The sequence below is a fragment of the Pristis pectinata genome, chromosome 4 (genome assembly GCF_009764475.1).
Source record: "Pristis pectinata isolate sPriPec2 chromosome 4, sPriPec2.1.pri, whole genome shotgun sequence".
NCBI classification, from domain to species: domain Eukaryota; kingdom Metazoa; phylum Chordata; class Chondrichthyes; order Rhinopristiformes; family Pristidae; genus Pristis; species Pristis pectinata.
Window position 1 is genome coordinate 56,130,413 of NC_067408.1, and position 13,229 is coordinate 56,143,641.

Here is a 13,229-nt window from a genome sequence, read left to right on the forward strand (position 1 = left end):
CTGAAATAAAATTCTAGAAACACTCAAAGTCAGGCAGCATCCGTGGAAAGAGAATCATTAATTTTTGGATCCAAGTCTTTTCAGCAGCAATCAGTGATGACAGTACCTGGCCACTCTTAGTGATGAACATTGAACTCCACCCATTCAGAGTGCATTCTGTGTGGTGTTCTACATGGTTTGATAGAAAAACAATCCAGATGATTACTCTCTCTCCTTGCTGTTATGTTTTTACCTGATAATTCGTGGGGTTGAGAGTCAGTGAGGATTTCCAGGCTCCTACGTTGGAACTATCTACCACTGTTCTGGAGCATCTGATGGGCTTTCCTGCTAAAGAGACAGGATGAACTCTGGTGTCATGACAGACAGACGATTTGGGGCATGCATGAGAGTATGATTCGGTGTATAACCATAGCAAAAGAAGGCTGTCACACAGTCCAGTCAAATATTTTGATATGTTCCCAGCTTTTCATGATTTTGCAGGATGGACTGGTTTGTGTGTGCCTTTGACTTCAATCCCTGGTTTTCCACCTTGCATATTCACAATTGTTGTGATATGACATGTTGTTTCAATCACTTCATAGGAGAGGTAAAATTCAAACCTATTGGTGTGGGTCTAGAATAACATCAGTCTGGTTATGGATGATAGATATTCTTTCCCCAAGAACATCATCTTTTTTATGGCATTTGAAGTTTCATAGTTTTCATTCCTGATGCTTTTATTCCACGTTATTTAATTGACTGCATTTAAATTCCTTGAGTACTGAGGGAGCATTTGAATACGTGTTTCAGAATCGTTAGCCCAGCTCTCTAGGGCTGCATGCCACAGATGCTGTTTTCCTTCAGTGCCCTGCAGGATTCACAACTGTAAGATCTCTGCTCGTCGATTTCTCTTATCCAAGGCATCCTGATTTGGTGCTTTCAGTTTCCCAGAAACAAACAATATCTCCACACAAAAACCAAGGTCAAAACCATTGCCTGAAATAGTTCAAGATTCAGGAACAACTACTTCCTTGAATAATTGGTTCTTGAATCAACTGGCATAACCCTAATCACTACAGTTTAGCAACACTGACCACTTCACTTTGATCACTGAAATTGACTTTTTTTGTTCTAATTGTGTATAATTGTTTAACTTGGCCTTTTCTCATGAATGCTGTTTATATGGTGCTATGTGCTGTGATGCTGCTGCAAGTAAACTTTTCATTGCGCCTGTACATACATGTATTTGTGAATATGACAAATTGAACTTTGACTCAACTTTGACTTTAGTTGAGTCTTGCCTTCCTGATGGACTACTTTGTTTCTCTCAGTACTGCATCGCACTGTTGTCCATTTCCTGTAGTTACGCATGTTGTATCACCCTGCATATGCTTCAAGTAACTTCATTTCATTTAATATCTTCTGTTCAGCCTAACACTACCCATAATTAAATTATTGGAACATATACTGCATCCCTTTAATGAATACATTTTAATATTTGTTTGGCATTTGCTTCTGAATGTTGGCTGAGATCATAAACAATCAAATTGTAATTAATGGTGTACAGTAGATAACTCATGAAATAGGGAGCAGAGGAGGTGAAAGGTTGTGGAGATGTGGAAGATGGTGGCTGTTCAAGCTTCCTTAACCTATCAAGTGATGACTAGATAGTGGCCTCCTTCCACTTTGAAAAATTCTTTACACAAATTCTCCAATAAATTTTTTTTGAAGTCAGATTTACAAAAGTCAAATACTCTGGAACTGGGGGGGGGGCCCTCTTTAGGTCCAGGGTGCTTGTATGACAAACCTCTCAACTTGAACATTCATTGCATTCCCCTCTTTTACAAATATCTCTCTCCTTGGGTAGGGAGGCTAGGCCTACACATAATATTCCAGATGTGGTCTTATTGGTACCTATTATTAAATGTGGTAAGGTGTTCCTTAAAACTTAATTGTTTAACTAACCTTCTGGTCATTTATACTGATGTCTGCTGAAGCTGTCTTTGTTTTTATTATTAACATTCTTGCACACACACAAGTTTTATTACTTTAAAATGGACCCTATAGGAGTAGTTGTTGACCACTGTATTATGTATTTTGGTACAAATAAAATGCTATGAAATAACTATCCAATAGCTGGGTACAGTGATATTGTAGGCTTGGGTAGTTTTTGTATCCACAGGGCTGAGTCCCATGTTATGGATTGTTCTAACTTACTTGTTAAAGCAAACTGGTACGCAGTTGCTCTTTGTAATTACATCACTGAAAGTCTACTCTCTTGCATTTATCCAACCTTCCTCTTAGTTTGGGAGAGAGGGTTTCACGTGTTTTGTTTGGAAATAAACATTGGTGATGATTTAGAGGAGAACTGTACACTTTAGTGAAGTACCATGGCGTCTTTTAAATCTGCTTGTGAAGGCCAGGTGGAGCTTGGGGTTATTCTCTCATCTGAAGGATACTTCAGAGATTGCAGCACACTCGATGCTGTACTGGTGTGTCAGCTTAGAGCTTTATGTTCAGATCTCTCTGGAAGCGTACTTGAATCACAGCCTTCTAACTCCTGGCAGGGATCCTTTTTCCCTGATTCATTGTTGACACTGATGTTGGAACTAAACATGGAAAATGTTGAAGATTCACTTGGAGATGCAAATATGAACATTCAATTTTAGGCTCTTACTTTTTGTAATGGAAAGATTGAAATGTTTGGAAGTGTTTAAAATGAGAAGATGGGACAAAGACTATTTCCAGTTATTTGGTGGGAGTGGTAGGGTAATGAAGCACAAAGCAACAAAGATACAAACTTCCGTGAGAGATTTAGGAAGGAAAAACCTACCAAATATTGAAAGGCCTGGCTAGAGTAGATGTGGAGAGGATGTTTCCCGTAGTAGGAGAGTCTAGGACCAAAGGACACAGCCTCAGCGTAGGAGGATGTCCCTTTAGAACAGAGATGTCAGTGGGTGGTGAATCTGTTGAATTCATTGCCACAGACAGCTGTGGAGGCCAAGTCATTGGGTATATTTAAAGCGGAGATTGATAGGTTATTGATTAGTAAGGGGGTCAAAGGTTACAGGGAGAAAGCAGGAGAATGGGGTTGAAAGGGCAAAATAAATCAGCCATGATTGAATGTGGGAGTAGATGCGAAGGGCCGAAAGGCTTCAGTCTGTTCCTATGTCTTATGGTCCATACATCAATGCTCCTAAGAGTCCTGATATTTGCTGCTCACTTTCCTCTTGCATTTGACCTCCCCAAAGTGCAACATCCCTCACTTGTCTGGCTTAAACGCCATCTGTCATGTTTCTGTCCACATTTCCAGTTAGTCTGCATTATTCTGAATCCTTTGACAACTTTCCTCCCTATCCACAACTAATGGAACAAGGAAGGCTCTGGCTGACTACCCGAGCATGGCAGGTGCTGGATGTATTGCTAAATTTGATAGTTATTTAAGACAGCAAGGAAGTGTTTTGTTCAACGATCTGAAGATGGAATAGCCTGTTGTGTGGACTGATTTGTAAGAAATCCATAAATACAGTGGGAAATGGTGGAATGCACCATGTGATTTGAACCTAGTGAAATAATTTTTTTTAACTCTTAACATTTTCCAGGAGCTAAATTACAGTGAAGCTGCTTTGAATTCCCTTTCATTTGAACTGTTCTTTGCCTTGGTTAACAGGCTGTATTAGTAGGTCATCTCAAAATTTGTTTCAGTTCCTGTGATCCCATGCCATTTTAATGTCCCTGTAAAATGGCCTTTTCTGACCAGCTCAGATAGAACCATAGAACAATACAGGCCCTTTGGCCCACCATGTTGTGCTGCCCTTCAAACCACACCTAAGACTATCTAAATAGAACCATAGAAAATAGATGCCTGTACTTTTAAAAACTCATAACTTTTCACATAGGCTGCAGGTTCTGAGGCAAATCATTAGCATCGGGGAACTTAAAATCTTATCTGCACTTAATAAGAGTTGAGAATAAGAATTCCTTCACCCTAAGCACTCATGGTGCATTTGGTTTGTCCCAGTGCCTGTGCATTTCATATTTCAATATATTAAGTGTTCAAGTTATTGGTCAAATATTTCAGTGGTACTGATGTTTTTGTTTCTTTAGGAATGGCACCAGTATGATTTCGCTCATCATTCCTCCCAAAGACCAGATCTCACGAGTAGCAAAGATGTTGGCGGATGAGTTTGGCACTGCTTCAAACATCAAATCTCGAGTGAATCGTCTGTCTGTACTGGGAGCCATTACGTCTGTGCAGCAGCGTCTTAAACTATACAACAAAGGTCAGTCTTCATCCACAAAACTTTCCTTTGAGTTGGTTTGTCTCATGAAGTGATTGCCTGAACATGGTAGTTACCTTTTGTGTTGGAAGTTCCTCGTGTGGTTTAATAGGTGAAATGCAACTAGCCTCAGTCTTCAATTGAGTGTTCTCAACCTGGTGGTTATTCATTCAGTGTACACAATTTGCCAAATCAGTTAAATTTAGAATGAGCAGAGACATTTGAAGTAAATGATTAAAGCCTGTGACGGATGAGAAATCGTGAAAAATAAGTTGGGGCTGAGTTGGAAAAATCTACAAAGTAATGGACAACTGACTGCAAAGGAGTAGAAATATTGAAAAGAAAGGAATGCAGAAAATTTAATGGATGTAATTGGCTGAAGAAAAATTAAGTTCTTTGCTAATCCGGCAGCTTGTGTGTGCTGCAGCCATTCCATAATCAGTGTTCTTGTGCAGTCTGAAATATTAATGTATCACTGATGAGGTTCATAAAAGCAAATATTCAGTGTATATAATGACACTTATTGTAACCACTGGAATGAGGGATAATTCTACAGAAGTATACTATTTAAACTGTTTTACTAGGCCACAGTTCTCTCATATGGGTTGGGAAACAAGGGCAGGAGGAGCAAGGTAACTTGATCAGGTGAGTTTAGAGTACATTATTTCCCTTGAGTGTTGATTGTAGTACCAGGGTTAAACCAGTATGTCAGTGGCACTGGGGTCAACTTGCCCTCCACAGGAATGGGAAGTTGGAAAGTTCATTGAGGCTCCGAGGAGGAACTGCATGTTGTCTTCCTTGGTGATTTGGAATTGAGGAGATAGTTGTTCCTGCCTTGACTGTAACAAACTTTGTTTCATAGTCTTGCAGTTCCAGCCATCCTCTTGTCTTGAGCCTGAAAATAGACCATTTACAATCTCATGTCAGATTTGATCTCAGACCAGATCATGCTTTATGATTTCGTTGGTTGTTGGTGCTGGGAAAAGGCTCCCCATCCATAATTGCTAGAGACTTGAATGGCAGTTCAGAGTGCATTCAAGAGCATACCACCTTGTGGGATTCGAGTAGTACGTTGCCTTTTGGATAAGTATGTGTGATTCCTCCCTGAAGAATGTCAGTGAGCAAGTTGAGTGTTCACAAAATTTTAGGTTGTTTTATGATTACTAGTATGGGAATGAGCTTTTTTGCTTGGCTGTTGTGCTGGATTGCTTGTCCAGGCCTCTGGGTCTTGAGTCAAGTTGTTTACTTTTGTATTACTATCCACAGAACTTCCTTTCCTGTGACTTTACCTGACCCTTGCCATAAACTACCTCCTCACCATTGCCTCTGCTCATCTGCTGAAACCCTCATCTGTAATTTTGTTGCCTCTACACTAAACCGTTTTCCACCCAGCTGGCTGGTGTATCTCCTAAGTAAGTTTGTGGTGGTCTAAAATTTGCTCCCTTGTTCTCGTTGGCCTATGTTGGCTCGTTTTAAGCCATAATTGATTTTTAAATCTTCATACTTGTTACCAACTTACTTCTCCCCATCTCAGTAATCACTTCCATGCCCATACCCCACAAAAAAGTGTACTTAGATGCAACAACTTGGGCACTTTCCAATTTAATTGCTGTAGCACTGGTAACTTCGCATTCTGTTGCTAAGTCCTAATCTGGAATTTCTCCCCTAATCCTCACTGGCCCTCTACCTTTCCTCCTCAGAACCTATCCATGTGAGGCCATTAGTGACTTGTACCAATATCACTTTGTGCTGCTTGCTCACTTAATACCTCTGCACATCTGGAATCCTTTGTACCAGGGTAGTGTGAGTGCTCAGTTCTTGAATATACTGGAAATTAAAATAGATTTTTGAACACTGAAGGAATTGAGACCCAAGGATAACAAGTGGAAATTGGACTTGTGCAGGACTGGGTCATAATTTTGTTGGTAGAACTGGCTGAAGAAAATAAAATGATGCACATGTTTCAGGTATGAATGTATGTCAAACTTTTTTTTGACAGCGCTCTAGTCGCCATAAGACACAATAGAAATGCTGGTTGTTGGTAGTGGCTCTAGAGGTAAATAAAAGGAAACAGGATATTTTTAATATGGTTTTTGAATAATTATGTAAGGGGGAGAGCTGTTACTTTAAACTTTAATACTTGTTCTTTACTATGTTTCTGTAGTACCACCTAATGGTTTGGTTGTCTACTGTGGAACAATTGTAACAGAAGAAGGCAAAGAAAAGAAAGTTAACATTGATTTTGAGCCCTTCAAACCAATTAATACATCGTTATATCTCTGTGACAACAAATTTCATACGGAGGTAAGTCAATGCACTTGACAGTTATTTACTTTACAGTGCATGGTCTAACTCCTGAGCTGTGGCCCAGTTGTGATCATTAGCTCATAGCCTCTTTTCCAAAAAAAATTAATATTGTAGTTAATTTCTAGTGCAGCCTATTTATTTCAGATTGCCATGGAAAATAGTACACCATATACCTTTTCCAGTGTCCTGTATTAGGTGCTCACAATATTAGTGGTCTCTACGTTGGAGCAAACATACAGGGTGACCACTTGTAAAACATGTCTTTAGTTCACAAGGGTAACTCTTAGTTTCTCTTCAGGAAGTGTCCATTCTCACTCTGATCTCTCTGCTTTTTAGCTTCTTGCACTTTTCCAATGAAGTCCAATGTAAGCCTGAGGAACAGCATCTCCTGAATGGGTACAGCCCCAAGACTGGACATGGAATTCAATGGTTTCAGATAACCAGCCTTTCCAATTTGTATCACAACTGGCTCATTCTGATGAAAGATATTCAGCTGTTATTTAATTCTGTTTTTGTCTTCATCGTTGCTGCCTGACCTGCTGAATATTTCTGGTATTTTGTGTTTTTTATTTCAGGTTTCCAGCATCTGCAGTGTTTGTTTCTCCATGATTTTGTTTCTCTTTTATTCCAGTACTTTTTTTTTCTCCCTTATTTCCATTTTCTTCTTTGCATCTCCATCAGACAGATCACCTGTGATTAACAAAGTGTCACCACCTCTTAGTAAGCACTGCCACCATTGTTTGGACTCCAGCCTATTACTCCAGACATCTCCTTTGTTATCTCCCACCCTGTCCCTCTATCTGAAATTTAAAACATGTTTGATTTCTAATTTTGCCAGTTCTGAGAAGTGTTGTGGACCTCAAGCAGTAATTCTTTTTCTACAGATGCTGCCTGACCTGCTGACTAGTACCAACACTGTTTTGGTTTCAAAGATTTTTTTCAAATGTATATGTAAATCATTTCTCAGCTATTAGAATGAATGGATGAAAAATCATTTCCAATGTGTATAAAAGCTCCTTATTTAATTTTCTTGATCTATTGTCATATCAGTGCAGACATGTATCTCAACATTGATATTTTTGCAAGTTTGAATAAGCAAAATGTCTACCAGGGAAACCTGTTCTTTTTTTTCCTTCTTCCCCCTCTCTTTCTCCACCCCCACCACCCCCCCGCCCCCCCCCCCCCCCCCCCCAGCTCTTTCAAGTGACAGCTGCTTGAGGAAAGTGCTTGTTGAGATTCTGAAATGTAGAGGAAATGCTACATTTTAATACTATCTGTTTTTCGGAAATTTTTCTGCATTCATACGACCTCTGACATTTGAAGTGCTCCGATTTACTTGCTCCTAAGAACAAGAAAGCATTCTGTTGGAGCTTAAACTAATTATGTAATTTTGTATTGTTTTCATGGTTGCAGTATATTAAAAATAGCACTTGAATTGCTTATCATAAGCTCTGTGTTAGCATCCAGATAATTTGCTTTTGTGTATTGATAGGGTGAGAACGAAATGTTCATCATGCCTGGGGGGGGGGGGGGGGGGGTTCTAATACTCTTCATCCACGTCTAATAGAGTAGGTGAGTCCTTGATTGAAAGGTGGCAATAAATCTGCATTCCTTCAGTATTGCACTAGGTGCCTGCCCAGACTTTGAGCTTGCTGTTTTGGAGCAGAATATGAACCTTCACTCAGGAGATGAGATTATTATTAAACCATGGGTGCACCATCTGTAGGTTGAGATGTGAGAGCTTGGTTGTTTGACAACTCTTTCTGCTAACTGAGATCAACAGCCCTTCTGATCTTCCATTAGCTGCTGTTAAATGAGACTTGAGCCTGGCCTCTTACACAAGAACTTCCATGGTTATTTTCCATGTTAAAATTGCTAATGTAAGTATTTTTTTTCCTCTTGAAAGGCTCTTACTGCACTTCTGTCAGATGACAGCAAGTTTGGGTTCATCGTAATTGACGGTACTGGAGCTTTGTTTGGTACTCTACAGGGAAACACACGAGAAGTACTACACAAATTCACAGTGGATCTACCAAAGAAGCACGGTATGGGCAGAGCTGTTAGTTTCTACAGATTCCCCGCAGCCCCTCAATATTTCAATATCTGAATTTGTTTCTGTGTTTGTTAAGTTTAACATGCATTCTGCTACTCTATAATTGAACCCCTTGCTTAGAAGCCAAGAATCCCAGCATCTTATCCCAGTGGCCATCTTTTTTATTAGGTTTAAAGAAAGTATTACCTGAATGTTGGATTGGTGAAGGTATGGAAGGGTAATGGAACCAGTCCCAATCTTGTCCCACCTCCTTTCACATACCAGCAGCTTCCAGGTAGAACTATTTGTGTGTTATCAAGAGAAGGTTACAATGGTGACTTCCTATGTATCACTCCAGCCCTGTGATCTTTTGGCCAAAGTCCACCAATTCTATTGCAAAGATTTACTGGTCCCAAACAACATGATTAAGGTTTAAATATGTGTCTACACCACATTGGTTAGGGCATTTGTTACTTATGAACATAAAATGATTTTTTTGTAATTATATATTTTAAAATATCAAGCATACCATTCAGAATCAGCGCAGGAACCCTACTGAGGGACATTGTAGAGATTTTGTGTTCTGAAGTTCATATTGATGAGCTTGTGTAGTTTTTAAAAAATCCTTGACTGACCTTGAAATTGAATGTTAATGATCTCAATCTGAGGAAGGACCAGGTAGGTATGCATTTCAGTCCATGTAGCATAAGATAAGATGTATCTTTATTAGTCACATGTACATTGAAACACAGTGAAATGCATCTTTTGCATAGAGTGTTCTGGGGGCAGCCTGCAAGTGTCGCCACACTTCCAGCGCCATGGTAGCATGTCCACAACTTCCTAACCCGTACGTCTTTGGAATGTGGGAGGAAACCAGAACACCCGGAGGAAACCCACGCAGACGCAAGGAGAACATACAAACTCCTCACAGACAGCGGCGGGAATTGAACCTGGGTCGCTGGTGCTGTAATAGCATTACGCTAACTGCTACACTACCATGCTTGCCCTCAAAGGACTGTTTCCTCAGATAGCTATGTGTATCATTATATACACACAGCTGTGTATGCCTGTTTTATGCATCATTGGCTTGTATTGTGTCATGTACTTGTATCTAAACAGAAACGTGCCCCTGAGTTGGTATGAAGGTGCAACAGTTTTTTTGCTGTGGTGACATTCATCCACTTGCCTTTTTTTTTTTTGCTGCCTGATGTCTGTAGTGAAGTATAATATCCCAAGGAACAAAGTGAAAGATTTATTAGAGTTTTGGAAACTAGGAAATTATACACTTGTTAGGTTTTTGTCATTATGGGAATCTCTTTTTAGGGACAGTGTGCGAGTACATTTGGATAGATATGAGTCAGTTAGTCAGAGCCAGCATGGATCAGTAAAAATCAAGTATTGTTTGATATTCAAGGAAGTAACAAATGTAATGTAACAAATGTAGCTTTTATAAGTTGTGGGATCGAGTTTAAGAGCCGCGAAGTGATGATGCAGCTTTACAAAACTCTAGTTAGACCACACTTAGAGTACTGTGTTCAGTTTTGGTCGCCGCATTATAGGAAGGATGTGGAGGCGTTGGAGAGGGTGCAGAGGAGATTTACCAGGATGCTGCCTGGATTAGAGCGTATGGAATATGAGCACAGGCTTAAGGTGCTAGGGCTTTATTCGCTGGAAAGGAGGAGGATGAGAGGAGATATGATAGAGGTATATAAAATATGGAGAGGAATAGATAGAGTAGACAGCCAGCGCCTCCTTCCCAGGGCACCAGTGCTCAAGATGAGAGGGCATGGCTTTAAGGTTATGGGTGGGAGGTTCAGGGGAGATGTTGGGGGGGTTTTTCACCCAGAGAGTGGTTGGTGCATGGAATACACTGCCTGGGGTGGTGGTGGAGGCAGATACATTGGACAGGTTCAAGAGTTTGTTGGATAGGCACATGGAGGAATGTGAGATAGAGGGATATGCGGGAGGAAAGGGTTAGATGGTGTGAGGGTGGTTTGATGGACGGCACAACATGGTGGGCCGAAGGGCCTGTTTTGTGCTGTATGGTTCTATGGTAATGGGATTTGGTGTGAATGTTAATAAGGACTTGAAGGCATTGAATAAGAAACTAACAAAAATAAAAGGTGAATGTAATTTACAGTGTTTCTTGAATGTAGAGTTTAAGGAGGTAAGAGGCAGAATAGAAATATACATATTTACTCTTGGGATGCTTGTGATAAATAGTGACATCAGGAACCTGATTTTATTTTTCCACTCTCCCTTAGAGGCATAATGGAGAACCATATGGCAAAATGCTCTGTTAGATGGGAACACTGGTAGAATAAATGGGCAAAATCTTTTGCAGAAAAGTGAGAGGCACCCACTTTGGATTTAAGATGCATCTGAGTATTTTCTAAATGGTGAGATTCTAGGAATTGTAACTGAGCATGGATCTCAAAGCTTGTGGATAAGTGCAACAAATTATTGAAAAGGCTGATGAACTCCTGAATCTTGAGACATGGATTACAAAGTGTTCACAGTTGAACAATGTCTTATTGAACCTTAATTCATTTCAATTCACCATCTCATTCCCATTAGCCTAACTGCCCTTGACTTCTTCCACTTTATAATGCTCACCATAAACTCCAGGAGCTCCAACTTCTGACTTGGCACATTGCAGCCTTGCAGACTGAACGTAGAATTCAGCATTTCCAGCAGTTTTCAGAGTTTCAGCATTGCATGATCGCCGGTTTTGCTGTTTTAATCTCTTTTCATCCTATTTCTTCCCTGTTGCCCTCTCCTGCTCCTTTCTCTTTCTCTCCATCTCTATCATTGCCTATTTCCATTTCTGTGAAAGGACACTGACATTAATTCTACCTTTCACACTGCTGCTGAGCATCTCCTGCAATTTGACTCCATCTGGGGCATTCTGTTCCAGTTTGCTTCCAAGGATAAACTCCCTCTGACAAGATTGCTACACAGATGCACCAAATTGAAGTCAAGATAGTTGAATTACCAGGATAGATTGCATAGATAACCTTTAGAGTACATAGGGTTTAAGTAGTGACATAAGGGACACTTTTACAACAAGAGTTGATTGGATAACAGTTTCCTCTGGAGGGAAACTCAAGAAGGTACAATCTGCAATTAAAATTTTGATATCAGAAAGTTCTTAATGTTAAAATTAAGAGACATTTGGAAATGTTTCTTCCTGCCTCCCCACCCCTTCCCAAAGTCAAGAATGTTGAGGCTTGGGGGCAATTTCAAATCTAGGGTTGACAGATTTTGTTATAGACATAGTGACTGAGATTGAATATACTTATGTTCCTGTGAAACACCCACTGGTTCTTTGTTCTTAGATATCACTCTTTGGAAAATCTTTGGGATAGTTCTTCATGGTGATTTTCCAATCTGTGTTACGTATGAAATTCCTCTTGTGAATGCATTTAGATTTTTTTGGATTTAAGGTTGAGGATGATTTTGAAATAATTTCAATTAAAATAAAAAATGTTGACATTGCACAGCATGAGCTGATTAAGGATCCCATTCAAATCACTGCATGTATTCTTATTGAGCTTTATATACTGCAGCTAAGTTGGTGACATATTCTGTGATCAGAGATTTATGAATTTGCTGGGGCTTAGAATTTGTACTCCTGACCCAAGCTGCCACTCTAGGTCAGTTGGCTGTTGAAACTCCCTTTCTTTATAAAGAACTTGTTGACCTATTCAGATTCTTAATTATTATTTTAAAAGCAGGAATATTAGTTATCCTGGCTAATGTTCTTCCCTTTACCAATACAAATAAACTAACTGCATTTATCTAAATGCTGGTTATGGGATCATATTAATCAGTCATTGCATCCTTCAAATTCATTGTAATTGAAGCTGTGAGACATATCAGATAATATAAAGGTAGAGTCTTGCTGTTTATTTCCAGCGTTTTGTTTCCAATTTCATTAGTTGGCAATTGTGAACAATTGCTGGTTGATTTTTAAATTCATGTCTTTTGAATTTAAAGGCAGAGGAGGGCAGTCTGCCCTGCGTTTTGCTCGCTTACGAATGGAAAAGAGGCATAACTATGTACGGAAGGTAGCAGAGACAGCTGTACAGCTCTTCATCAGCAGTGACAAGGTGAACGTGGCAGGTCTTATCCTGGCAGGATCAGCTGATTTCAAAACTGAGCTCAGTCAGTCCGACATGTTTGATCCGGTAAGCTAAAGCAGAACATTAATATTACTGAGTGAAAAGAGCACGGAAATGCTTATTACTGCCATTTGCACAGGACTCCTACAGCTAAATACTGCCATGTGTTTCTGTGAATATCCCAGCAGAAAGGATGTACAGGACTTAAATTAAAAGGGAAGTGGTTTCCTAAGTCAGAAACTTCAATGGTGTGAGAAAGCAAGCATTGGAACAGAAAAGAGATGGGTCTGCAGATGCTGGAGGAGATCAGCGAGCTGAGCAGCATCAGGGTGGTGGGGGAGGGGGCAGGGTGCAGGCAGGGGAAGGAATTGTCAATGTTTCGGTTTGAAACCCTGATCAGAACAGAAGAGTATATTTGGGTCTGTTAGCCAAAGAAGTTTATTAACACATGGCCTGAGAAATGAGCTTGAGTGTATTAGAGGTGTAAATACAGTAGTGTTATGAACC

At 39.9% G+C, this 13,229-nt stretch overlaps 1 protein-coding gene across 1 annotated transcript in view; it reads left to right on the forward strand.

Annotated features, from left to right (window-relative positions):
• LOC127569770 (eukaryotic peptide chain release factor subunit 1) overlaps positions 1–13,229 on the forward strand; it is a 44,031-nt gene that overhangs the window by 13,890 nt on the left and 16,912 nt on the right. The window contains exons 2-5 of the mRNA XM_052014642.1: positions 4,087–4,262; positions 6,424–6,563; positions 8,473–8,611; positions 12,598–12,788. Coding sequence (XP_051870602.1) covers positions 4,087–4,262; positions 6,424–6,563; positions 8,473–8,611; positions 12,598–12,788 — 646 coding nt within the window. The remainder of the gene's footprint in view (positions 1–4,086; positions 4,263–6,423; positions 6,564–8,472; positions 8,612–12,597; positions 12,789–13,229) is intronic.